The sequence below is a fragment of the Etheostoma spectabile genome, chromosome 11 (genome assembly GCF_008692095.1).
Source record: "Etheostoma spectabile isolate EspeVRDwgs_2016 chromosome 11, UIUC_Espe_1.0, whole genome shotgun sequence".
Taxonomy (NCBI): domain Eukaryota; kingdom Metazoa; phylum Chordata; class Actinopteri; order Perciformes; family Percidae; genus Etheostoma; species Etheostoma spectabile.
The window spans coordinates 20,164,339-20,190,918 of record NC_045743.1 but is presented as its reverse complement, the minus strand read 5'-3'; the positions used below and the strand labels follow the sequence as shown (position 1 = coordinate 20,190,918).

At 41.1% G+C, this 26,580-nt stretch overlaps 1 protein-coding gene across 1 annotated transcript in view; it reads left to right on the top strand.

The window, feature by feature from the left end:
- Positions 1 to 26,580, top strand: part of mao (monoamine oxidase) — a 58,319-nt gene that overhangs the window by 4,839 nt on the left and 26,900 nt on the right. Inside the window, 3 exon segments of the mRNA XM_032529386.1 lie at positions 13,633 to 13,727; positions 14,492 to 14,629; positions 26,312 to 26,416. Coding sequence (XP_032385277.1) covers positions 13,633 to 13,727; positions 14,492 to 14,629; positions 26,312 to 26,416 — 338 coding nt within the window.

Below are 26,580 nucleotides of genomic sequence, written 5' to 3'. Positions count from 1 at the left end.
TGTGTGTGTGTGTGTGTGTGTGTCCTGAGATTTATTTCTTCTGCAAATGCAGTTGTCATTTTCCTGCCTGCCAGCCGCCCACCAGCAGAACTGTGGCCCCCGCGAGGAGCACAAAGCACTTTCTGAGCAAATATTAAACACTTGTGACAGCCTGTTATCAGTCCAGCAGTAGAGAGCATGGCGAGGAATAGAGGGAGGGAGAAGGAGTGTTGGGGGAGAGAAAAACATTAATAATGGGAGAGAGAAGGGGGGGGAAACCACATCTTCCTGTTATGTCTGGGCAGCTGTGAATGTGGGAAATTAAACGAGGCCAACTGGGAAACAAAGAAAGGCGGAAGTGTGTCTAAAAATTGGGGAAGGGGGGAAGAGAAATGAGTGTTTTCTAGGAGAGTAAAAAAAGGGAACTTGAGGAAGCCATGAAACTGTAAATAAGATGGCGTTAGACGAAGAAGAAGCGTTAGACGAAGCGGTGGAGGGGACTTTTCGCTTCATGCTTGAGTCAACTCCAATGCTAGGGCTGCAACTAATGATTGTTGAGAAATGGAGAAAAATGTCAATCAGTGTTTGTCCCCAACTCAAAGATATTCAGTTAACTCTCCCAGAGGAGAGGAGAGACTAGAACATATTCACATTTAACAAGTTTTACATTTTTTTTCTCATAAAAAAATACTTAACCCTCCTGTTGTCCACATTGACCCATTATTAAAACAATTTCATATCAAAAATGTAGGTTTTCTTTTGACCATATTGTCAAAAAAATAAACGTGGGGGGTGGTTTGGGTGTTTTATAGCATCATAAAAAATTCATAAAAGAGCGTTGGAAAAAAAGTGACAAATGTCAAAAAGCGCAGAAAAAACAAAAACTTTGGAAAAGTGACCAAAACCCCCCAGAAAAACAAAAAAGTTGCATGGTGCAAGACAACGCCAGGGTTAAACCGATTTTTATAATCAAAATAGCGACTGCTGTTATAGTTGACAACTAATTGATTGATCTTATGCTTCAGCTCTAGGGTTTTTCTGTGTCCTTCCTCTTCGAAAGCCGCAAAAGCCGCAGGACTTCAGTGCTCTGGTCTTGTGAAGTAACATTGTCCCCTTTGCTCAACCCCTTGCTACCATCCAAGGACACTCAGGTGCACCTGCTGAGTCTGCACAGCATGCTGCCGGTTGGTCTGAACGCTCCTAAAGCAGCGTGAACCTCCTCTGACAGCTCGTCTCATTACTGTCAACATGTGTACAATCCTAGAGCACCACTTTCTCCGTCCAGCTGTGCAAACATGAGCCATGAGCCGGCCGGTGTAATCATTAGATGGACGATTCCGTTTGCAGATTTCTGTGAGCCTGCGCCTCCGTGTTTGCCTTCCGTGTGGCAGGTAAAGCTCGGAGAACTGTGCAGCTGTAATCTCAGCGGCGGTAATCTTATGTAATGATGACATTGATGAAATAGGTGTGTGTGTGTGTGTGTGTTTAGCTGATTGATGTTTGCACAAAACGAACTGTACTTTACGTGATAGAGCCCAATTGATATATCGGCGGGCCGAGATTAGGCATTTCCCAATCTATCGGTATCAGCGTTTATAATGGCCGTTCATTTTTTTTTTTTTTTTTTTAAATATTCATTCATCTAAACAATCTTAGGGAAATCTGTTTATGTTTTGTAACGCCTTTCTGGATTTAAATAAATAAATAAATATACATTTGCTGATATATCAGCATATCTGATTTTTAAATATTTGTATCGGTATCGGCCTTAAAAAATGTATCGTTCAGCCCGTGGGACACGTTCCTGTTTTCCCCTTCTGCTCGGTGCGTTCTCCAGCTGGTATCAGAGGGCTTTCTGTGAGCTGCACGCTGTTTGCATCGAGGTAACATTAAAAGGATTCACTACCGTCACATGGCAGCCGATGGTGGCGTTAAGCTTCACTTACCGTAGCCGCGGTGTTCCCGTCATACAAGGACGTCCCCACGGCTGTCGTTTCCACGTACAGGACACAGGGAGTCAAATGTGTGTTCAGACAGAGACACCACACTGGGAGGAGAAGAATCCTCTTGCTGGAGAGGGCGGAAATAATGAAAGATCGTTTTATTAAAGCTAAAAGAAATGGCTTCATGTAAAGAGTGTCCTTAACAGTGTTACAGGCAGACCGTGAAGAGATATTTCTATTATTGGCATGTAGTATGTTCAAGTATACCATGATGTTGTGTGTGTGTGTTCCAAGGGAGAGATTAGCTACAACGTTAAAGACGGGAAATATCTGGTAGGAGGTGTGTGTTCAGGCGTTTGGTCAAAAGGTCACGAACGGGAGGAGGAGAGGATGACGACATAACAGAAATTCCTCCCTTCCTGGGTGTGCCTGAAGCAGCCCCCACACACTCTGAGTGTACAGAGGAGTATGCCCAGAGAGAAGAAAATAAGGACTGAACTTTTAACCCTTGGGTTGTCCACGTTTTCAACTTTTTTCAACATCTTCCGCTTTATTGTTAGTTTTTTTTTTTTCAGCTTACTGTGGCATTCATGTTTTTTTTTCTCCTTTTGTGTTGCTTTTTTCAACATTTATTTCGACGTCTTTGACCCTTTTCCCGACATTTTTGTCTCTTTTACATTTGACGCTTTTTTGCCCGCCCCCCCACCATGCGAGTTTTACACTTATTCTTGGAATTCATGGACACAAAACCTCATTTTGTGAGTTTGAAAAAGCGGAAATATGCTATGAAATTGAACAAAACACCCCAGATGTAATGACAGTAGTGTACTGATCCTTCATTTTACCCGAGAAGACCATTAAATGGAACCATCGGCTGTATACACGAGTAAAGTATAGCTTTTTTAAATGGAGTTTGGTTTGCCTGTGATTTTTGTCCATTTTTTTCTTCAACCAAACATAATCTACCAAGATTGAATTATTCAACATTTTCAGACAGCAGCAGGCAGTTTTACTTTTTAAAATAAGATCCGTCTCCATGCTAACACCCAGAGACAAACGCTTACTCTCCTGTCTGCTCTTTCCCACATCTGTCTGTCTGAATTCGAAGGTTCTGTGTAATTGCTTGTCAATATTGCTCCTCTGTTTGTTGCACGTAAACAGCCAATCAGTGTCTCCGTGCTGAGGACATGAGACGGGGTAAATTCGATCGCCGCGTGTCTCGTAAATGTCTCCTCCTCTGGATTGATCTGTAGCCTCTTATGGCCCCGATTCAAGTGTCTCACATGTCACCCAGCTGGTGTAGGATTTGTTCCTGTGAAAAGAAAATTTTTCTGAGGTGCAGAAGGTTTCAAAGAAACAGACAGCATTTAACTTCATCTAACATCATGCAGAATCCTTTCAGAGCACAGATGGTATGTTGAGACATGTGTGTTTTATTTAACTTTTTGCTGTGATGGAGAGCAAAATGTCCTCTCTCCCAAAGAACAGGCTTTATTTACACGTTAGGCTCTCAGACGCGCGCACACACGCACGCACACACACACACACACACACACACACACACACACACACACACACAGTGAGTGTGTGTGTGTGTGCGCACAGCATAGCATTGCCTACTCAAAATAATGCACTCGCTGACTGTCTTGCATCTTCACGTCAAAACATAACTGTTTCCCAAAGCAAGATAAGGAAATAGCCAAATGCACACAGTCAGCTTTGTTTTTTCCGTGACAAACATTTCAGAGAGAGACAAGACAATTAGGTCAGCCAGAGCCCCAAGGTGCTGGGGTGGAGAAGAGAGGGGCAGTGGTGGGAGAGAATCACAAGTGAAGGATAAACACACCTACATCATTGCCCTGCTGTCATACATTCAGTTTGTGTGCTCGTTCTTTGTGTATTTCTTAGCTTCAGATACTGCGCATGATGCAGCAGCAACTGCCTCCAAAAAGTGGTCATGTTGAAATAAAACCATGTTAATTAAAAGGTAACTTCAGTGTTTTTCAACCCCGACCCTATTTTACCATCTTTGTGTGTCTAAGTGACTAATGGGAACAATATCCCTGACATTGGTCCAGTATTAAGCATGATTGCTACCAAGATGAGAGAGTCGAAATAAGCTGCAATGTAGCGTAGTAAATGTTTGTCTTTCCACTGACAGGCTCAAATTATTATTGTAAGTGTCTGACAACACTACGGAGAGGAGCCCTACAGAGATAGACCTTTTTGTTAAATTTTTTGTTTAACATGAAACAGGCCCGAGATCGCCATCGCTAAACCCACCAGACTCCATTTAAAAACCAGTGACTGTATCATCGGAACATACACTTCAATTCAGAGTTGACAGAAACAACATAAAAATGATAAAAAGCCGTCTTGGTTCATCTCTCCACTGTTCCAACAATCACCACTCTGGTCTGGTTGAAATGAACTCTGAATTCACCCATTCACATGCGGAGATATGCACGCTAAAAGTACTAATTATTTACATTGAGTCTGGTGGGTTTGTCCATTTGCTGAGCTTTTAGACTTCTAGACACCTCAATCCTGCATTATACAATACATTATACTATACTATAACTGCACTAAGTCCAACCTGCACAATTGGTTTATTTACATTTTAGCATATTATTTAAGCAGTTTCACATTTTGTTTTCCCACCCTGTGTATATATTCAAATATTTGTTCTTCTATTTTATTCCTATTATTATTAATATTTCATGTATATTATATGTATGTATATTTTATCCTAGCATTTAATTTATATTTATGTTCTGTGCTGTGTGATGTACACGTGCTGCTGTAACACCATAATTTCACATTTTTTTGGATCAATATCTATCTATCTATCTCTATCTATCTATCTTTTCCTGATTAAACAAAAAGGATTTCAGTCCTTAACAGAAAGGTTGATCACTGTAGGGATGCTTTCCGTAATGTTGTCAGACACTTATATAATAATTTGAGTCTGTCAGTGGCAAAAACGCCATCTGACGGTGAACATTTGCCCTACAATTTACAGCTGGGTTCCCGGCTGGTGGTTCCAGTGGTCTTGCTGGACCAAAGACAAAGATTTCGGTTCGAATTTCAATCAGGAGAGACTTAAGTTTGCAGTGAACAAAATGTTTTTTAGGTCAGATACTGTTGATTGTTCATTGTTTTCCGAAAGATTTGAACCAGAAGTAGACGTACGTGACTTTGGCCACTTGTTGGTGACCTCCGTCTCCTGAATGGATCGACTGGGACAGTCTGAAGCGTATACCGCCCCCATCGGTTCAGGAAGAGGTGCAGCACCAATGCTGCTAACGCTGGCATCGTCGCTAACGGTGCCTACGGCGCTTCATAAAAATGGGCATTGTCAGTATTTTGTAATCTTAGAACCGCAAGGTACCGTTAGTGTCAGTTCTCGTGACATCCCCCCATGAGAGAACCACATTTGGGTGTCTATTATTTATTAAGTAATAGTAATCTTTACACGCAGAAAGGTTTGTAAAAACTAACGCGGTAAAAATTGATTAAACGCACTTCTACGGAAATGAAAAAGATGGAAAAGATATAAACAGACAAAAAAAAGGGGCGCCATTAGCAGGTCAGTGAACCTCATGTTTCTCTCCGTCTGCCTCCAGCTCGGTGCACATATTGGGTTTTGCTGGGGTTTCAGTTTACTCTCTTTCTTTCTGCACACTCTTTCTTCTTCTTTTTTGCAACCATGTGTCCCATGCACACTGCGGAGATGTACAGTACAATCGGCCTCACTTATCATATCCCCTCCCTTCTCTTGTCTGATCCCTCCTTAAATGCATCCGCACAAAGGAGGGAGATGCCCTGCTGAATGTACACCAGCTGCAGATGACAGGAAGACTGCGCTTCAAGGCGGTTGTATCTGTTTGATAAATATCGAGCCATGTCTTTAGGTGCAGAAAGCCTCTAACAGCAGAGGAAATCTAGCTCAGAGTGAGGCGAGGATTCTGTTATTCTCCATGGTTTCCACCAGTGACTAGCTGACCTTTTTCCCCTCTATTTGTAATCTCTTCAGGCACAGTTTTCATGGCTGGGGGTAGAATAGAAAACAACTTAAAGGGATAGTTCTGATTTTTTTGAAATGGGGTTATATGTACGCTATATTCAGAATATTTTTAGGGCTTCACTCTGCTGTCAGACAGCTCTTTACGATGGATAACTGAAGCCGTTATCGCTGCTCTTTTCAAAGCCACCAGACTCCTTTGACAAAAACAGACATTTTACCTTGCAGAACACGGGAGTTGCTGCTCTACCTCTGCGTTCATCGCTTAGTTAGTTTGTGTTATCGTGTGACTTTGCTTTTTTAAATGGTTAGGAACCATCAAAACTAACAAACAAACTATCCGATGGAGGCAGCGGAGGAGCAGCAATTCTGGTGTTCTGCGAGGTAAAATGTCTGTTTTTGTCAAAGGAGTCTGGTGGATTTCAAGAGAGCAGAGATAACGGCTTCAGTTCCCCGTCGTAAAGGGCTGTCTGGCAGCAAGGGGAAGCGCTGAAAATACTCTAAATATAGCATCTGATTAAACTGATATAGATGTTTTAGGTGTCTCAAATGTGTTTAGCTGCCCCCCCCCCTTTCACAGCAGGACCTAGCTTAGCTTCCCTGTCGGTTCTCCTGACTGCTTCTTCAAACTGGGGGCATGCCGTCAGCTACTGTAGCTAACACACTGGCTATGGAGAAAGAGCCCAGACAATCACACTGAACACACATCTCAACTATCCCTTTTAAGGTTATTTAGACCTTGCAGACGCACTCACTGCATATAGTTGATGTCTGTGGGAGTGGTTGTGAGTGTGTGTGCAATGCGGCTAAACAGCACACCAGAAAAAGAAACAAACGCAGAGGCATGCAGGACTGCAGATGTTTGCCCAGTGTTTTCCCTTTTTTAAATACATGCGGGGAAAAACAGATCAATACAGTAAATATTAGTTTTGTTTGTTTGATTCCTACTCGTACACGTTTTCATATTTCCTTACTCAAAATTCCTATGCGTCTATGCGTATAATCTCACATTTTTCTTTGTCTTTGTCGCTCTTTCTGCCTCCCTGCTGCATGAGTTGAATTTCATACTGCCCCTCTGTTGTTCCTCTCAGCTGAAGTTCAGTTCGGGATAGCTTGTTGATTTTTCCAGCTGTGCAACCCATTCCTCTTCTTCATTTCATGGTGCCGGGGGATGAAGATAAACAAGAGAGGAAAGCTCAGTCTGAATCCCTTTCAAGTGATAAAAAGCTTTATATTGATCTATTAGTCCTAAAGAAGTTATATAATGATATTTTTTTGTAAAAATGATGTCTCTATTAAGACGAAGAAGCTTTCTGATCGAAGCGAAAACAACAGGATGTTACTTGTTTGCAGTGATTGCTGTAGGCATAAACAAGGATGCAGACAGATGCTCTTTGTTTTCCAAGACAGAGACTGACCTTTGGAGCTGAGTGCAGGTAATAGCATCAATTTAGAAGATTTGTAAGCCTTCTCTGTTGCGAGTTAATGCTTTCTACAAAGCCTGGAACTGTGTGTGTGTGTGTGTGTGTGTGTGTATGTGTGTGTGTGTGTGTGTGTGTGTGTGGGGAAGGCTGAAGTTGGGTAATACAGGACAAACTATGTTTGAACTAACATAAACCTCGCTAGCTTCAACGGAGCTTAGCAGGATTTGGAAGGGGGTGAAGATGGGGCGGTAAGAAGGAAAACATTTACAGTGATGAGTGGAGCTCTGAGGTTTCACAGTACATGGAGGGAAGGTTTTTCATGGTTTTGGCTACCGCCCTAAAGCGTCATCCACACATACATGTTTATTTATTTTCTTTACTTAGCATTTTATGTGTTGTAGCCTTTCGTCCACACAAACTGCATTTTACGTCACTAAAAACGGATCTCGTTCCAGGCTGAAGATGTTCAGAAACTCCTCATTTTTTAACACGTAGCTGGCGTCACTGATTTTTGGGCTTGAACATCAGAGTGTGCACCGTTATCTCCCTTGTGAAGCGTCACAGACGAGGTAACATCTTGTGTAATGGTGGTAGAGATGTTCTAATACCATTTATTTCTTTACCGATTCCGATACCTTACCGATATGTCTCGTCCAATACTGAGTCCCGATCCGATACCAGTGTGTTCAAAAATAAATCTTGAAAAAAAGACATTCTACTGTATTTAACCAAGTTTCTCCAGCTTCGTAAGTTCAGAGTATTGCAAATATGGTAGACTTTTTAGATTTTTTTGTTTGTTTTATCAGAGATTCTTCCGTTGATGTGTAGGCTCCCAAGATGCATTTCGGAAGCTAAAGATCACACTGTTGACACAAACCGCAGTTTAAACCTACTTACTTTTTAATTCAGAATAAATTCAGCCACAATTATGCTTCTGACCGGCTTTTTTTGCTTATCAACATCACCTGTGGCTCATGGGTATTGTGGTTTTAGGAGTACATCTACCATGCCATGATGGAGGTGCGTGGGTATAGTGAGACACACAACAAGGGATCGTTTTTACTTGCTCCGGTAACCGGTTAGTTTACAATTACAGCCGATGTTGTTCTGGATGATACACTGCGTTGTTTTGGCCTCTAGCTCAGACACAGACTGCGTTTCAGCGTGTCCCTGCAGAGAGCCGTGAGTGCCGTACAACTAGTAGAACCAGTCTCGCGATGCTAAACGTTATCTAGATTAGCTGCGTTGCATTTACTGACTAACACTTGGCTCGGAAGAATTAACACAAAATACAAGACTAGGCTTATAGGCTCATGAACAGCTTAAAGTGCCTTACACTATAATACCTAATAAAAAACATTAGGCCTACATATTAAGGAGTAACACACACTACCCTTTATTAGAGAAGGCCAAGAAAATGAAATCAGGACTGTATTGGTCTCTGACCAGTCTTCCTTTAATGTCATCTGGGAATATAACCGCATTGTCCCACTTAATCTCCGGAGCGTCCTGTATAAACCTGAAGCTGCAAAGACCACAGACGCCGCGCTGTTAATCTCTACTTTTACAGAGAGAGTGGACCCTGAAGTGATGCACAGGTCTGCCAGCAGACAGCGGCCACACACCAGGCAGCCGGATGCTGTTGCAATGTATAACTATTATCAGACCGGTGATCGGCCTCGAAACACTACCGGCCCACCGGGAAAAGTCCTGAATCTCACGTTTGGGTGCCAGTGCAACCATTTCTAACCATCTATAGCTGCTATAGTATATAGTACTATATACTAACTGCTATAGTAGGGTTTAAAATCAAAATCGTGACAACAATAGCGACAAGTGACAAGTAATGCATGTTAATAAAAATAAAGCAGAAGACAACGGAATAACTGTTAAACACGTTTATTTGGGATCAGAGCGGCAGCTGATTCAACACATCCAGGATTCATTTTAATTATAAATTTAATCGTCTTTTGTTTGCCGCGAAAAATAAATCTCCTTGGTTACTTGGAACATTGAAGAAAACAAAAAATGTAACTCCTCCAATTTATCTTCCAATATTAGCGTTGGCCATCACTCCTGCTCTTGTGGCTGAAATACTTGCAATGCAAAGCTTTCCTAGAAGAGTGGAGGCTGTAAATTAATTAATGTCCCAATCCCATATGCATGTTTTGCTTCGGTGTCCACATACTTGTGGCCATGGAGTGTATCAACTTAGCAGCGCCTTGTAAGGAACCACTCATATAAATCCTTCTGTCTCTAGTTTCTGTGTTTTTAACGTCTGCTGCACTGACACAGCCCGGCGCTGCTGAGCCATATGCTGCCTGCTAATCCTCTGCATGCCTAAGTGCATCTACGTTATGTCTTATTGAATTAAAGTTATGGCACGGATTGCCTGAGGTCAGTGTGTGAAAAGCTGTTTTCTGCCACAGTCTCTGGACAATAAGTCAGTGAATGTGGAAGGCGTGCTCTGCCTAGGGCTGCTCGATTATGGAAAGAAATATAATCCCAATTATTTCAGTCAATATTGAAATCACGATAATTTAACATGATTACTCACTGACCTCTGGAAAGATGTTGCCATTATTGAACTTAAAAAAAACAGTGGGAAAAGTTAAATCTATCAACAGTAAAAACAAAAATTGCCTTAAAGTGCCCATATTATGAAAAGAAATCACTTTTTCTGGGATTTGGGGTGATATTTTGTGTCTCTGGTTCTTCCACACACTTTCCACACTTGAAAAAAACTATCCATGGTGTTTTGAGTGAGATACAGTTCCTGAATGTCCTCTAACCATAGCTAGCTCGTTCTCAATGGCAAAACACCGCTCCAACAGCCACTAGTTGACCATAATCTACAAAAGAACTACTTCCTGTCCCTGTTCTACTTCCTGTCCCTGTTCTGCAGGTATTCCACTAGTGTCCCTGGTCTAGAAGAAGTCTCCCAGCTGATCCAGCCTTGGACTGACCAAAGCTGGAGAAAGAGTTATCTAGCTAATGGGATCTTACCGAGCTACTGAGCATGTGCAGCTCCCAACAAAGATAGTATAGAAGTGAGATGTCTCACTCTGGAGCTAAAACAGAGACCTAAACACACAGGGTGGAAACAGGAGCTGCAGCAATGTGCAGTACAACAAAAATATGGTGTTTTTTGAAAATTAATCCATGTGAACCTATTCTGGTACAACCTCAAAATACAATTGTGAACCTGAAAATGAGCAGAATATGAGCACTTTAATACTTTTCCTATTTAAACTTTACTTTTTCATTCAGAACACAAGAGAAAACACGAGTTTACTTGCAAAGCGTAATGACCTAAATAATTGTTTTTCGATTATTCTGTTTTTGTGATCAAAATTTTGATGAATTGCACAGCCCTAACTGTTCTGCTCTCTCACTCGCTCGCTCGCTCGCTCTCTCTCTGCTCATATGATCAGCAGGTCAGCTGGCTTATGATGTGTTGTGGAAGTGTTTCTCCCCCGCTCTTTCTCCTTGCAAAGATTTCCCCCTCCCCCCTGCTCTCGTATCTCGCCAATGGCTCTGTCAATATCCCGCCAAGTCATTCGAAAGGCAAATGTTAGGAATTTAATCTCTAACCTAATCCCTTTTTCAGGAAAGACCTGTGTACAAGCACACAACTTTACTTTAAAGTCATGACCAAGTGCGCTGACTTGCAAAAGAGAAACACTGCTTGTTTTTATGCATAACTCCAAAATTGATCTGAATCTTTCCAGTCAGTTGGTATTTTCCAAACAATCCCCTTCATTCATCTATTCAGTCTGAAAGTTCCCGAAACAAAGACGAGGAAAGTGTTGCACTGAGCCTTTCTGCCATGAAGTTTGACAGACCTTCTCCGCTCCTGTGTTGCTTTACTGTGAGAACACGTCAGAGGGCGTAGCACCTCAACAACCGTCATATGTATGTTACATTATACACCCGCACATGATAATCATGCACAATTAGCATCTTCTTGCCTATGTGTAGAAGGGGTGCATGATATATTGACTCAAAATTGTTATCGCGATATCACGCAATATTATATCGAAAGTGTCGCAATACGTTTTTTTTTGTGGAGCGATGCGTAACGTCCGTTGGCACTGTGACTTGTGTTCGATTTAGAGCCTGCTTGCAAAACTATAATTATCACGTTTCAATGGCCGGTTATTGTGCCACTTGCACATGTTAGTGCACGTCAGCGCACAGGCATGTGTGCGTGTTTTGACAGATTGACAGTGCAAGGCAAGGCAGCTTTATTTGTATAGCACATTTCAGCAACAGGGCAATTCAAAGTGCTTTACACAAAATCAGATAAACAGATAAAACACAAGTACAAACAGTTAAAAGTAAAAACATTAAGACAGATAAAACCCTAACCCACTTGAGACTACCTTCACACTAATTGGTCCATGTTAGTGCTGCCTTTCGTGATCACCCTCAGTGTCTCTACCCTTCACGACTCTATTTTTAGAGACGTTACCTTTCGTCTCCTTGGACTCTTCTTCACACTAATTAAGCCAATCTAGCGTGCCTTTCGTGTCTACTTAACGACCGTCTTTTCGCGATTTTCAGATCTTTCGACACTACACATTCACATTTTTTCTTTAAAGTGTCTCTCTTTGTCTGTTACACAACCTTTATTCCTTTTCCTCAACAAAATTCATCATAAGAAATTAAACATTAAAAACCAATAAAACACATGAATAGATAGTTAAAAATAAAAACATTAGACACATAAAACATAGAGACACATAAAACACAAGAATAAAAGTTACAGTGCAGCATAAGAAATTAAACATTAAAGAAATGAGCATTCATTTAAAGAAAGGCAGCATCAAAAAGAAATGTCTTCAGCCTTGATTTAAAAGAACTGAGAGTAGCAGCGGATCTGCAGCTTTCTGGCAGTTTATTCCAGATATGAGGAGCATAGAAACTGAAAGCTGCTTCACCCTGTTTAGTTCTGACTCTGGGGACAGAAAGTAGACCTGTCCCAGATGACCTGAGACTTCTGGGGGGGGTCATTGTGTAGTAGCAGATCAGAAATGTATTCCATGTTTTGTGTGTTGAGGGACCTAACTTTGGATGCACTATTGTTAGGATTTAGCGAAATGAAAGGCAGTAGCAATATCCACATGTACTCACATTTTGATCACAGCATTTTTGATAATGGGTGATCTCTCATTTTTAGTTTGGAATTGTGTCGGACTGAATGCTTTGCATAAACGAGCCAGCACTCTGGGCTTACTAAAAAAGAGAAACGTTGACATTTCATTATTACAGGATACACATTTACTGCAGGTGGACGTCGACCGTTTAGCCAATGGATTCTATCATATAATTGCATCCTCATCAGCGAGCTCAAAATCAAAAGGCGTGGCCATTGTTGTCAGACGGAATCTCCCACGTAAAGTGTTGTCCTCTTGGTCAGATGATACAGGCAGGACCGGGATCTCAACAACAGAATTTGGTGCCAGAAAAATTGCATTTGTGTCAGCTTACGGGCCTAATGTTTTTGATGGCAATTTCTATAATACGCTCACCAATCAAATGCTGGAGTTAACAGACTGTTCTTTTGTTGTTGGTGCAGATTTCATTGCTGATTTTTATTGATTGGTCGAACGCCACTAGGGACCATGCTCAGGCTACAAATGCTCCGAAGTCATGGGCCAGCATCTTGAGTCTTATAGATATTTGGCGTACAGTTAATTCCACCTGTAAGGATTATTCCTTTTTCTCGGGTATACATAAATCCTTTTCCAGAATAGATTTTCTCTTTGATAAAGCGGTGTTACTCCCAATGGCATTGTCTGACCATGATGGGGTCCTTTGCGCCACCACAATTGGCCGACTGTCTCAACGTGAGGTTAGATGGGACTTTAATACTTCTTTACTGAAAAAGGAATCTTATATCACTCAGTTTATTGCAGAATTCCAGATATTTGCAGAAATTAATGTTGGCTCTGTAGAGGAGACTTTGGGACGCAATGAAAGGTTTTATTAGGAGCAATACCATACTTTTCTGCTCTAATGCGCGCAAATCTTCGTCACTGAAGCTGCAAAACCATGAAGCTGAGTTCACCAGATTAGACGCACTGTTACAAACAAATTTTTCTGAACGGGAAAGCTTTAGAAAGATCAGTTATCAAGAAGGAAATAAACAACATCCTGAATCAGAAATCTGAATTCCCCATCCATAGAGCAAGACAAAAAGGCTTCAAGAAGCTTCGGAATGAACTGAGAATTTCTTCTGCTCTCTCTCTTTCTGCAGGTTTGAGTGCAGCGAAGCTGTTGAAAGCCAACGGACTGAGTCCTGTAGTCCTGGAGGCCAGGGATCGGGTCGGTGGTCGCACCTTCACCGTGAGGGTAAGACCAGGAGAGGGAAAACTTCTGCAAATGCTTAGCAAGAAAGTTAGAAAATATTAGGAATAGTAATAAATGTGTGTGTATATGTTGTTGCATTACGTGTCCACAGAGGTGGGTTTTTTGAAAAGAGGGATCGGCCCCGCTTCCCAGCATCGAACGCTTGGTGGGTCTCGCCACTAGCAGTTATCAATTTCTCTCCAATGACCTCTGACAAGAAAAGAAAACAGAGCTGTGGCTAGAAGGGATACATCTACGACTGGAAGTTACGCGAAATCCTGTAAAATCTAATGTAGGAGCCAAAGCTAACTAAAAGTCATTTTGAGTTTTTTTTAATATTTCCTTAATGTTTAAGTTTCTAAATGATTATAGTTATTTGATGTTGACGTACATTGTATTCCATTACGTGTGTTGTTACAGATCTAATGTACTCTAGTTCTATGTAGGGCTGCAGCTATCGATTGTTTTAGTAATCAAGTATTCTACCGATTACTCCATCGATTAATAGAGTAAATGGATAAGAAATGCTTTTGCTTTATAGGGAAGATTTCAGATCGGCTCATCTGAGCTTTCATTTTCTCAAAGGCAGAGCAGGATACCCACCATGATGTCACCATTTCTAGCCACTGGGGGACCGTAGGCAGGCAGGGGGAACGCATAATAATGATGCCAGGGAAGTTGGGGGAAAAAAAGATTGTTTTGGTACGCGTAGATGTAGCCTTATTTGATTCATGTTTTAATGTGTTTTTTTCCTGTTAATTTTTCAGAATAAGGAGACAAAGTGGGTTGACCTGGGCGGAGCTTACATCGGACCAACTCAGAACCGCATCCTCCGATTGGCCAAAGAGTATGGCATTCAGACCTACAAGGTCAACGAGCAGGAGAGCCTGGTGCATTATGTCAACGTGAGTGTCCCAGCGAATAATAATTCTACTCTGTGCTTTGGCTGGTGTTATATCCGTCCAAAATAACTCATTTAACAGATCCAGATACTTCAGTTTGATTGCTGCAGTGACTGTTAAAAAGGTCTTTCATGAGGTTCAGTAGACGTGGGTTAGTAATTATAACTAGGAAATACTTCATGCCAGAACTATGCATATAACCGCATACCTTCTACAAAGGTACCTTAGATACTTTTCCTCTTCTTGTCAACCACACTGGTTTCAAATCCTATAACCTCTAGGCTGTTTTTATTTTGTGGTGTCACTGGGATCCCCAGACCTCTCCAAAAAACGAAAGAAAAAATAGGTGCAGTAAATACAACAATCACAGAGTTTCCCTTAAGCCGAGGGGCCGTTGCCGGTGGCAGTAGCTCAGTCCGTAGGGAGTTGTGTTGGGAACCGGAGGTTCAAGTCCCAGTACGGACCAAAGTACAGAGTGTGGGTTGGTAGCTGTAGAGATGCCTCTTCCCCTCCTGGCTGCTGTCAGGTGCTCTTGAGCAAGGCACTGCACCCCCCCCCCAATCCGTCAGGGTGCTGGTCAGCACTGGCAGCCCACTCATCTGAGTGTGTGTGTGGGTGTGTGGGTGGTGTGTGTGTGTGTGGGGTGTGTGGTGGTGTGTGTGTGTGGTGTTGTGTGTGGTGTGTGTGTGTGTGTGTGTGTGTGTGGTGTGTGTGTGTGTGTGGGTGGTGTGGTGTGTGTGGGGGTGTGTGTGTGTGTGTGTGTGTGTTGGTGTGTGTGGTGTGTGTGTGGGTGTGGTGTGTGTGTGTGGGTTTTCAGGCCTATGTGTAGAGATTATAACAAAATTTCCCCATGGGGATCAATAACAGTGTACATTATAAGCATATTATTATTTTGCCCGCGGGCCTTAAGTTTGAGACATGCACTTTACGCTCTAACTAAGACAGGAGTTTGTCTATCAAATCAATCTCACGTGCTCAGCGCTGTTACTCTGACTGATTGATGCCTGACAGATGAGCTGGACTATCTGCTTCAAACTTGAGCTGCCACTGAAGAGATGCAGCGTCTCATAGCCTCTGATCACCAGCTACATGTAAGCCCCCCCCCCCAAGAACATTGTTCCTTATCCTGTGACTGCTCTCCTCTCCGGCATTAGTGACTGGAGATGCTAATCTTTGCCTGAGGGGCTTCTGTAATGCAGTTTCTCCTTTCTCTGAGTGGTTGAATGGAGCAAAGAAAGAAAGAAGAAAGCTAGAAATGAAAGAGGAGACGCTGGGGACATTGTTGTTCTTGTTATTCTTTGCTCCTTATCTCATTAGTGTGGGTGCACCACTGTCCTTTGTGATTTGATTTGCCCTTGTGCTCATGTCACTGGTAACTGTAAGTGTGGTGTGTGGTGTGTTGTGTGTGGGTGTGTGGTGTGTGTGTTGTGGGGTGTGTGTGGTTGTGTGGTGTGTGTGTGTGTGTGTGTGGTGTGTGTGTGTGTGGGTGTGTGTGTGTGTGTGTGTGGTGTGGTGGACTGATAAACTTATCTCAACATAGGCTGTATTCAAGTCCTTGAATCATAACTCAGAGATTTGGTGTGAGGGTGTGGCCTCAAACTCACGAACACAGCATGGTGGCCCATTGGCTCACAGCAAGAAGGTTCTGGGTTCAAACCCTGGTCGTTCCGGGCCTTTATGTGTGGAGTTTGGATGTTCTCCCCATGTTTGCGTGGATTTTCTCTGGATGCTCCGGTTTTCCCCCGCCATCAAAAAACATGTACTAGGTTCTCCAGCCACTGGCACTGGCTCAGATCTGGAGCTGGTCCCCGGGCGCTGTGATTGGCTGCCCACTGCTCCCTTTGAGGGATGGGTTCAATGCAGAGAATGAATTTCGCTACATGTATGTGTATGTGACGATAAAGTACCTTTATTACCTCACACACACACACTGCATTCGCTTAACCCTCTGAGGTCTAAGGGCATTTTTGTACAGTATATCTTCTTAAATTCACATTTTTAAGGTATTTGCATAAATCTGATCCCCTTGTGTTTTATAACAAAATGTTCAGAACCAACTCAGCTTTCCATTTAGTGATGCCCAATGTTTTTCTAGAGCAATATGTAAAGAAATAAGTTGGCGCTAAAGCTGAAACTTTGACGTTGGCATTTTTAAATTTCGTCAAATCTCTTTTGAAAAGAATCCTTAACTTATGATATGTTGTACGAATTGTTTGGGTGCTTGAACTGAGTTTACCAAAATCTTAGGTTATATGTGATTAAAATAGTAAAACAAATGTACAAAATGCTATTTTGTAATATCGCTTTTTGAGTAGGAGTTTTGTCAAACGTCAGAGTGTCTTTGTACCCAGAGGGTTAAGATGTCTTCTGTCCATTTAGACATTGAAACAGTTGTATTGTGTTGCTCTAATCCGGTTGAATCCTAGTTTCACAGTCTGCAGGTTATCTCACCCCTGTGTGCTTAGCAGTGATGTACTATTGACTCGACCTACTTCAGCCGTGCTGTGAAATGTCAGCGGCGTGACGTTTTGGCAGCGACAGCAGAACCACTCTTTGGTTCAGTAAAGGACCCGACTGTGCAGGCCTGGTGATATGAAGCGTTTATGTGAGCAGTTCCTATGTGAGAGTGTGTCCTTAGCTACTATCTCTGTAAGGTCCACTCAAAAGCACATGCACGCACGCACGCACGCACGCACGCACGCACACCTCTGGCAGCTTCACTGCTTGTTTCCATGGAAGCAATGCTAAGCAAAATGCTGCTCGCGTGGGTGGTGTGTGTGTGTGTTGTGGTGTGTGTGGGTGTGTGTGTGTGGTGTGTTGTGTGTGTGGGGTGTGTGTGTGTGTGTGTGTGGGTGTGTGTGTGGTTGTGTGGTGTGTGGTGGTGTGGTGTGTGTGGGTGTGTGTGTGTGGTTTTTCCTTATTTCTTGTCTTCTTTCTTTCTTCTATTTCGTTTCGTTCTTTCTTTTTTTCTGGTCGTTTCTTTCTTTCTTTCTTTCTTTCTTTCTTTCCTCACCTCCTCCCTCCCGGTCGGTAGATGTGTGGAGGCGTGAGAGGAGCTCTGTTTCTCAGGGTCACTGATCTCACAGCTGACTCAGCAAAAATGCTGCAACTACCAATTATTTTCATCGTCTTATCAGTCTGTTGATTTTTTTCCCGATTAATCGATCAGTTGTTTGGTCTCTAAAATGTCAGAATATGGTGAAAAAATTTGTTTCCTCCCCCCCCCCCAAAAAGACCTAGATGACGTCCTCAAATGTCATGTTTTGTCCACAACTCAAAGATATTCAGTTTACTGTCCCGGAGGAGAGAAGAAACTAGAAGATGGTCAAATATCCAAATGTCAGTTTTTAGCTCATTATATTGTATATCTTATATTGTATATCCGTAAAGCTAACATGCTTTAACGTGCTGTGTAGGCCTGCACGATTCGGGGAAAATTACAAATCACGATTTCTTTACTTAGAACTCATATCACGATTCTCTGCCACTATTTTTTTGACTATGACAAAACAAAACAAATGGGCAGTACCAAACCAAGGTTATCATAATTTAGTTTTTTTTTTAAATTTTGTTTGGATGAGTTTTAATGAGTTGTTAAAGCGGGTTTGCTAGTTTTAGTTTAGTTTTTATTAATTTTAGTTTTTTGAAATTTGGGTTATTTAAATTGATGCCTGCCAAATGCCGGTAAAAATTAATTTTGGCAGGTAACATTTTAAAGTAACGAGCCAGTTTGTCCGGTGATGCATGAAGCAGGTAACTCTGCGTCTGTTTGAATCGGCCGGCTGCAGAAACGATGCGACAAGTCCGAAATTTGGGCGGTTTTGTGTGTGTTCAGTTTGGAAACGTTATCTTTATCCAGCAACACCGCTTGTAATCTTAATCCTACATTTCCCATTTCGGCGCAAAACAAAACAGATTAGCTGAAATTAAAGGAAACTTCTGATTGGCTGGTAATTTAAAAAATCTACTAGCCCTCTTGGCTGCTGATCAAACAGGTTAATTTAAAGGCAGGCAGGCAGCTAGCGGATCAAGGAGAGATGCCTACCATGAGACAAAAATGAAATTGCGCTGAAACCATGCAGGAACTTGTAGTGCACCGTTTTAAGACCCAAAAACATATAATATATACAAATAATAGACTGACTCTCCTGGGTTTTCATCAGGCAAACGATCAACTAAACCAGCCGCCGCACCGATTGCATCCTGCATTAACAGGACATATTCGTTAACGCTTAACAATGTAACCCTCCTAGAGACGTTAAAAAAGGTTTATAAAAAGAACCCATTAAATAATGCATGGAAACATTTGAATAAATATTTTAATAAGATGGGTAGAGAAAAGGATGACAGCACTGCACTATGCTCTCCGATTGAACCTTTCTTTTTTGCAGCGTCACCTCGACAACCTTTGATTCCCTCATTAGCAACAATAAATCAAGGTGTTACCTTAACTTCACCTAGCGGCATTTCAAACATGTTTTTTATATTATGTATGTATGTATGTATGTATGTATGTATGTGTGTGTATATGTATATATATATATATATATATATATATATATATATATATATATATATATATATATATATATATATATATATATATATATACATACATATATATATATATATACACATACATACATATATATACACATGTATATATGTTGTGTGTGTGTTTGTGTGTGTGTGTGTGTTTCCCCAAAAGCTTGTCTACCTCAACAAAACGTACATCGAAAGACCGTGCAAAACATTTCAGGTCGTCCTGCCAACCTGTATACGTTTTCATGTTTAATGTTTAACTTTCTTTTTTTTTCGCTTTTTTTACTCGTTGCTGAAGCGGCTGCTGTTTCAATCCTGTCTGAAATCCCCCAGCCAGTTTCATATTACACCATTTACAGCATCCTGAGCCTTTTTGGTAACTTTTGCTAGGAAATCTCAGCTTAGAGTAATTCATTAATAGTTAAAACTATTATTCTCCCCCCAAAAAGTTTCCTTTTTATTTTTAGGAACTACACAAAAAAAATCACAACTTTTTATGTTTAACGTATTCTGACTCATTCAAATGACTGAGGAGTTCTTTTTTTATTTATATATTTATATATATATATAGATATATATAGATTTTTGTAAGAGCTACACTGAAGTTGGCAGTTTGATAAATGCTAGTTATTTCAGTCTTCAACTGGAAAAGTATAAATTGAAATTTTACAGTTCAAGGTTGTTTTTGCTGTTTTATTTAAATGTTTCACTATTTGGTTTTAAGATCAATGAATGCATCATCTGTCCAAAAGTCAATGAGTGATCCTGTTAAATAATTAACCAATTTTACATAATTGTGATTATGATATTTTTCCTCCCTTACGGCCTTAGTATGTATCTGTTATGAGAATCATCGCACTGTCTTTTGATTGTAAGTAGCTTTGGATTAGCCCAGGAGCTATTCAGAGGAATAAGCTGGAAACAGACCCAGCATGTAGACGTCACCTGATTGATTCTGAATTAAATAACGGAGGGAAACACGCTGGATTAAAGTTGCACTAATGACAGAGTCTGCGTTACTTCACAGGACGGAAGCTAGAGTCGTAGTAAACCAGCATGTGTGCCGACCCATTGTGTAATTAGGGCTAGCTTTCAAGCAAGCTGCGTTTCTAATCAGCTTTCCTTTGGCTGATAGTAATCCAAAAGGCCAGCGCTGGTTTCCCTTATCAGCGAAACTACTGCCTTACAGGCAGCTGCCGCTCTCAGCACTGGAGTTATTAATGAGCTGTCGCTATCAGAGATGGGGAAACAGACTTTGATTAAATACTGTCCCTGGTTATCAGAGATTGGGAGAGAGCGTGAGATTGTCCTGCGCTGCTGCAGCGGTTGTGGACGTTGTGCGTGTTTGCACGTTCACAGGACGGGTGGTGTTTGTGATTCTCCCTGATAAAGAAAGATGTGTGTAGTTGTGTAGAGTCTCTTATCTGTTTCCATGTGGCCTTCACTTAAATAAAAAATTATGACAATCAGTAGCCTCTTTAGAGTCATAAGAAGCACAGAAGCAAGTACGCCCATTGTTCCGTACTCTGTTTTTTTATCTTACGAAATAAAGCTTATGAATAACATATTGAATTTCACCTTTGGACTTAAACAGCCAGAAAGGGTCAGAGTTTCTATTTCTTTATTAAAGTATGTTTATGTAAAAAATACACAACATCTGCCATAAAATCACCTTATAAAGACTGTGTGGGAACAGGAGCATTTATAGGAGGCGTGTTTTGGGGTTTATGATTAATATTAGTCCAATATTCTCTCTATTTTAGCTCTGTTTTGGTCTCCACCAACTTCAGAGGGAAACAACTGTCTCTTTAGCTGCTGAACGCTCCAGTGTTCACCAAATAGTTGCCTAACTTTGTCTGTCTGATGTTTGCTGCTGAGCAGAAACCAACCAGACTTAATTTACAGTAATTAAAACAGAACTTTTATCATTGTAAAATGCATTAAATTCAAAGATGACAGAAACTAAATAAAACTATCAGAAGTCGTCTTGGTTCGCCACACAGGTCAATCACCACTCAGGGTTTGCTGAAATAAACCGTTAATTCACCCATTTACATGTGGAAATTTGCTGGCTCCATACACTATGCTAAAAGTAGGGGAGAGCCGGGACGATTGAAACGCGGGACGGATGAAACATTCCAGTTTTCTCCGAGTGCAATGATGATAGAAGACTTCTTAGGTCTGAACATAGAGCATGTTAACCTCCTCCTATCAGCCAAATATCTTCCTGTTATTTCTTTCATCACGGAGTTACAGCCAGAACAAGTTTTGATGGTCAAAAGTAAACTCCATTAGCGGTCACATTTTTTCGATTATTAACGAGGGTTTTTCATTTAAAGTTTTGTCTGCATGCTTATTCGGTTAGACCATTTAGTGTTTCTCCCACAATCCCAGACTTTCATATTTCATGCTCGTTTACATGAGAAGCAAACAGGCGATAATTCATATATCTGGCTGCACCCTGATTTTAAGTAAATGCACAAATATCTGTGTTCATACAATTATTATGAGGTGAGACATGGAAAAGCAGTTTTAGAAAGATGAAATATATTGAGCCCACCAGGTAGGGGGTCGATTTTTTTTTTCCCATGTTATCCTATGAGACACGGTTGGGGGCGTTATTTGATGTCCAGTGTATAACCCATGTAGAAACCTAGTGAAATGACATTTCTACATTAGAAACATGATAAAATAGAAAAACTTACTGTTCTAGCTATGAAATAGCACAACATCCACATGCATGATATTTCAATAACCGCTTTATACGCGCTTCAGGATGACGGCAATTAGTATAACAGACATTCACAAAGACGTATAGTCCTGCACCAATCATCTATAATAACACCTCTGGAAGTACCATCCATGATACAGTAAAAATTAAAGTTGTTGGAAGTTATATGGCTCAAACTGTACGTTCATTTCGTCCCCGCCAGCTGCTGTTTCATTCGTCCCGTCAGGAGGGGATGAAACATTACGCACGTCCCACTTTCGCTGCAATAACTCCTGAACGGTTTTTGTCCAAAGCTAAAAATGCAACTGTGTTTGACAGATGACACGTGTAAGTTGCTAGTGACAAAATATCAGCTTTCAGTGTGATAAGAACCGCGTTTTGTTAATTACGTTTAATTAAAAAGTGTTTCAACTGTCCCGGCTCTCCCCTACTGATTATTTAAATGAAGTCTGGTGGGTTTGCTGATGGTGATTGTTTCTGGTTAAACAAAAAGGAGTTTACTCTTTAACAAAAAGGTCTTTCTCTGTAAGGACCCTTTCAATAATAATAATAGTTGTCGGAAACTTATAATCTGAGTCTGTTAAAAACAGAACTTTAAGTGGACCGAAATTGAAGGTGTGCAAATCCACTGAGTGTTGGGGATACTAGGGCTGAACAATTTTGGCGGAAAAAAATCTAATTGTAGTTTTTCTGACAGATATTGCGATTACGATTCAATTTGTGAAAAAAAGAAAAAAAAAAGAACAACGTTTAGCTAAAGTTCAATGTGTAACAGATAAAACATGTCATGGATTATAACATGATACACCCTTTAAAGGGTCTATTCTTATGCAAGGATGAGAACATGGATATGAAATGGCAGCAGTAAGTGTTTTTCTTTTAATAGGCGTGGGAGATTGAACAGTCAAATACCTAACATTTGTAACAAAAGCTGATGTTATAATAAAAAAGAATTCCAATAAAAAATATCTGTCTCCTGGGTAGCTCACCTGGTAGAGCACGCGCCCATACTGTACATAGAGGTTTATTCCTCGATGCAGTGGCTGCGGGTTTGACTCCGCCCTTTGCTGCATGTCATTCCCCCCTCTCTCTCCATTTTTGTGTCTTCATCTGTCCTAGAAAAATAAAAGCCTGAAATGCCCAAAACATAATCTCAAAAACAAACATAAAATACGATATCAGAAGTTTCCTGTAAACCGTAATTTCTGATTTTCCTCATAGTTAAATAGTACGTATAATAAGAAAAAGAGTTGGTTTGTAAAAAAGAAGAGAAGATGATCCGAGGGTAGGAGCCGAGTGTCAGAATGAGCTTCTGTTCTGCACCTGGGTCTCCATGCTGCCTCAGGTTTATGCTTTCTCCTGACTCACTGCTCATTGATTCGGAAACGGACGCTGCATGCCTCTCCTCCCCTCTCCATCCACCCCCTCCTGCTTCTGCATTACCAGCATCACCATGGTGAAAGACCTGTTGCTACACAGCAACGAGCACGGCAGCGATACTGTACAGTCTGTTGTGAGATGCTTCCTCGTCCTCTCGCTGTCTGTTTCTGGGTCTACGACTTGATTACTCTTCATAGACACATGCGGTCTTGACCAGAGGGTTTTGGTTTTTTATGAAATAATATTCAGGGGTGTCTGACTGGGGGGAAAAAGAGGACTGAGTACCCAGTGCCCTCATGTGAGGAGGGCCCAAAAAGATGCTAGAATGAATAATAAATGAATAATAGCTGTGGATGCAGGAAAGGCCCATAGAAAATGCCTTTCTACAGGGCCAGAATGTGCTACGCCCTGATAATACTATAACACAAACTGGTGGTGCTGGTATCGAGTTGGTGGATAACTGTGAATACTTTGGCATTGTTCTTGATAACAAACTGTTTTATTAGATTAGAAGCCCCGAAGGTTGCAGCTGTCGCCATGTTACGTCCTGCTACGTCCTACTGTGCGTCGTAATGCCCACAGTGCCTTGCTATGCCATGAACTACTACAAAGAACTACTACAAACTACTATTTTTTGTGACTGTTATTGCCACTCTTCATTTTAATGCCAACCGGTCGTCTGACGCCGCCTACCAAGAGCCTGGGTCTGGGTCTGGGTCTGGGTCTGTCCCAGGTTTCTGCCTAAAAGGAAGTTTTTCCTCGCCACTGTCGCACTGTTGCTTGCTCTGGAGGAAACTACTAGAGCTGTTGGGTCCTTGTAAATTATAGAGTATGGTCTAGACTTACTCCATCTGTAAAGTGCCTCGAGATAACTCTTGTTATGAATTGATACTATAAATAAAATTGAACTGAATTGAAGGTCGAGGCACAAACTGTGGGGTGGTCGCACTTCTGCAGTAGCCAGACTGAGATATTCCGACAGAGTTGTGTGGAGTTGATAGTCCGACTTAGCTTTGTAGCAACTCATTTGGTAATGGATAATTAATATCAAAAAGTTACACACTAAAGCTTTAACTTGAGAACAAATCTACTGTGCCTACATAAAAAGACCTGGAACAAAATTAAAGTGTTTTAATTAGTTTATTCAAAAGTAAAAACTATACTTGGATGTAATAGTAAAATAATGGTTAATGGTCTTTATAACTAAGTCATTTTTTTTTACTTTGGGTGAATGTAAATCTTTGACTTTGGATAAATTAATATTTTAACTAAATCAAAAATATAGTTTAAGCAAAACTAAAAAAAAAAACAATAGCTGTAACAAATTACTGGACCAAAGATACATATTTTTGTTCACATTAGTCACTTATATAACTTTAAGGGGACACAGTAGCTTAAAAAAGAACACATGGTTTCCACAGCCAGGAGACGAGACGAGTCAATCTCACCCAGAGTATATGGTGATAAAGTGTACGAACACCGGGGAGTGGACCTGTGCTCTGACTACTCTGAGAGCCTTACTGTGCCAGGAACCCATTAAGTGATTTATGTACAGGCCGGGGTGCAAAGAAACAATTCCTTAGGTGCAAAGCTGCAAAGTAAAAGCTCTTCTGAAAACCGATTTAGTAGCAGCCTGAAGAACAAACGTGTTGTTTTTTTTCTAACCTTTAGGCCACCACTGCAGAGTTGGGCCGGAGTAACCTCGATGCCTTTGGAACCGTCCCTCCCTCTCTTCGCTGTAAATGTAAATCAGTCATGCGGTTGAGAAATAAAACACTAATGTCCCGACAGACGGACAGACGGCCCATGGACTCAGGACCCTCTTATCAGATTTGATGACTCTGAATCTTTGGACCAGCTGTAAAAATGTTGCACAACTGGTAATACATTGAGCTGTTACACAATGTACACCGCTCTCTGAAGACATTGTGACTAAGCACATTGGAAGTCATCTAAAGCGCTGTCTGAGGTGGGGTTGCCAAAGACAAACTACTACCTACTGTCTTTTAGCGCTGAACCATTTGGGGAAAAAAAAATCAAATTGCAATTTTTCTGCCAGATATTTCGCTTCAATTTGCAAATTGTTCTTAAAAACGGAGCTAAATTTCAATCTTCACCGTGTGACAGATAAAACATGTCATGGAGCAATATAACATGAGACGCCATCAAAACTGCCCTATATCCTCATGCAGGGATGAGAACATGGATATGAAATGGCAGAAATAAGTATTTTTCTTTCTTTGCATCTTATGAAAAAACAATAAATATGATGATGGAAGTGGAATAAAAACTGTTAAACCAAATGTCACGCCAAACATTGAACTAAATATACTCACACAACTGGCTAATTGTATTCTTTTAAATCTCAATTTGTCGTTCAGCCCTAATTTACTGTCTTTTACAGTTGAGGTTTTCCTCAAAATGTGTCTTCAGCAGGGTGGGAACCGCTCTGGATTACTTTTTAAACGACAAACAGTTCCAGAGTAAGCAGCTCTTAGAGACTCTCTTGGATGGCCATATACTTTACATATTTACTACTTTAAAGGATAATTTAAAGGAGCTACTTCTCCAGAGTGCGTGTGTTAGCTACAGTAGATGGCGGTCGGCACGCCCCCATTGTGGTGAAGCAGGAAGGAGTACCAACGCAACTACGGTATATCAGTCACCAACCGCCATCTACTGGTGACAAAAACAAGCATTACGTGCGTGACAAACGGCTTGTTATCAGGAACTTCTGTAACTCTGCCAACATCTGCTAATGTCTAACTTAAAAGGCCAATATCAGCAACATTTACAACCAACCAAACTCCGATATCAGCTGGTGTCGGTCTACAACAGTTTCCTTTGATAAAATTTTTTTTTCTTCAATAAAACGATAGAATCACAAATATCAACGCATCTCCACCTCAAGAAGAAAGATTCCACCTATTTTCATTCTGGATCACCACTGACATGTGTGAAGGAAATCCCCAGATGCCGTTTGGGTCTGCCGATGATTGTGTTTGATAATGACGATGACGTGTGTCCCACAGGGAAAGTCTTACCCGTTCAGAGGCTCCTTCCCTCCCATGTGGAACCCCATCGTCTTGTTGGACTTCAACAACCTGTGGAGGACAATGGACGAGATGGGCCGGGAGGTAACGAGCAAGAATCACCCTTGTTGTTTTTCTTTTTTTACTTTTTGTGTCTCATCTTTCCTAAATGTAAGATAAGATAATTCAGCTTGGGCAGTCGAGAGAACAAAAATCACACATAAAAACACAATAAAGTGCATACAGTAAACATGCATAAAACACAAGCA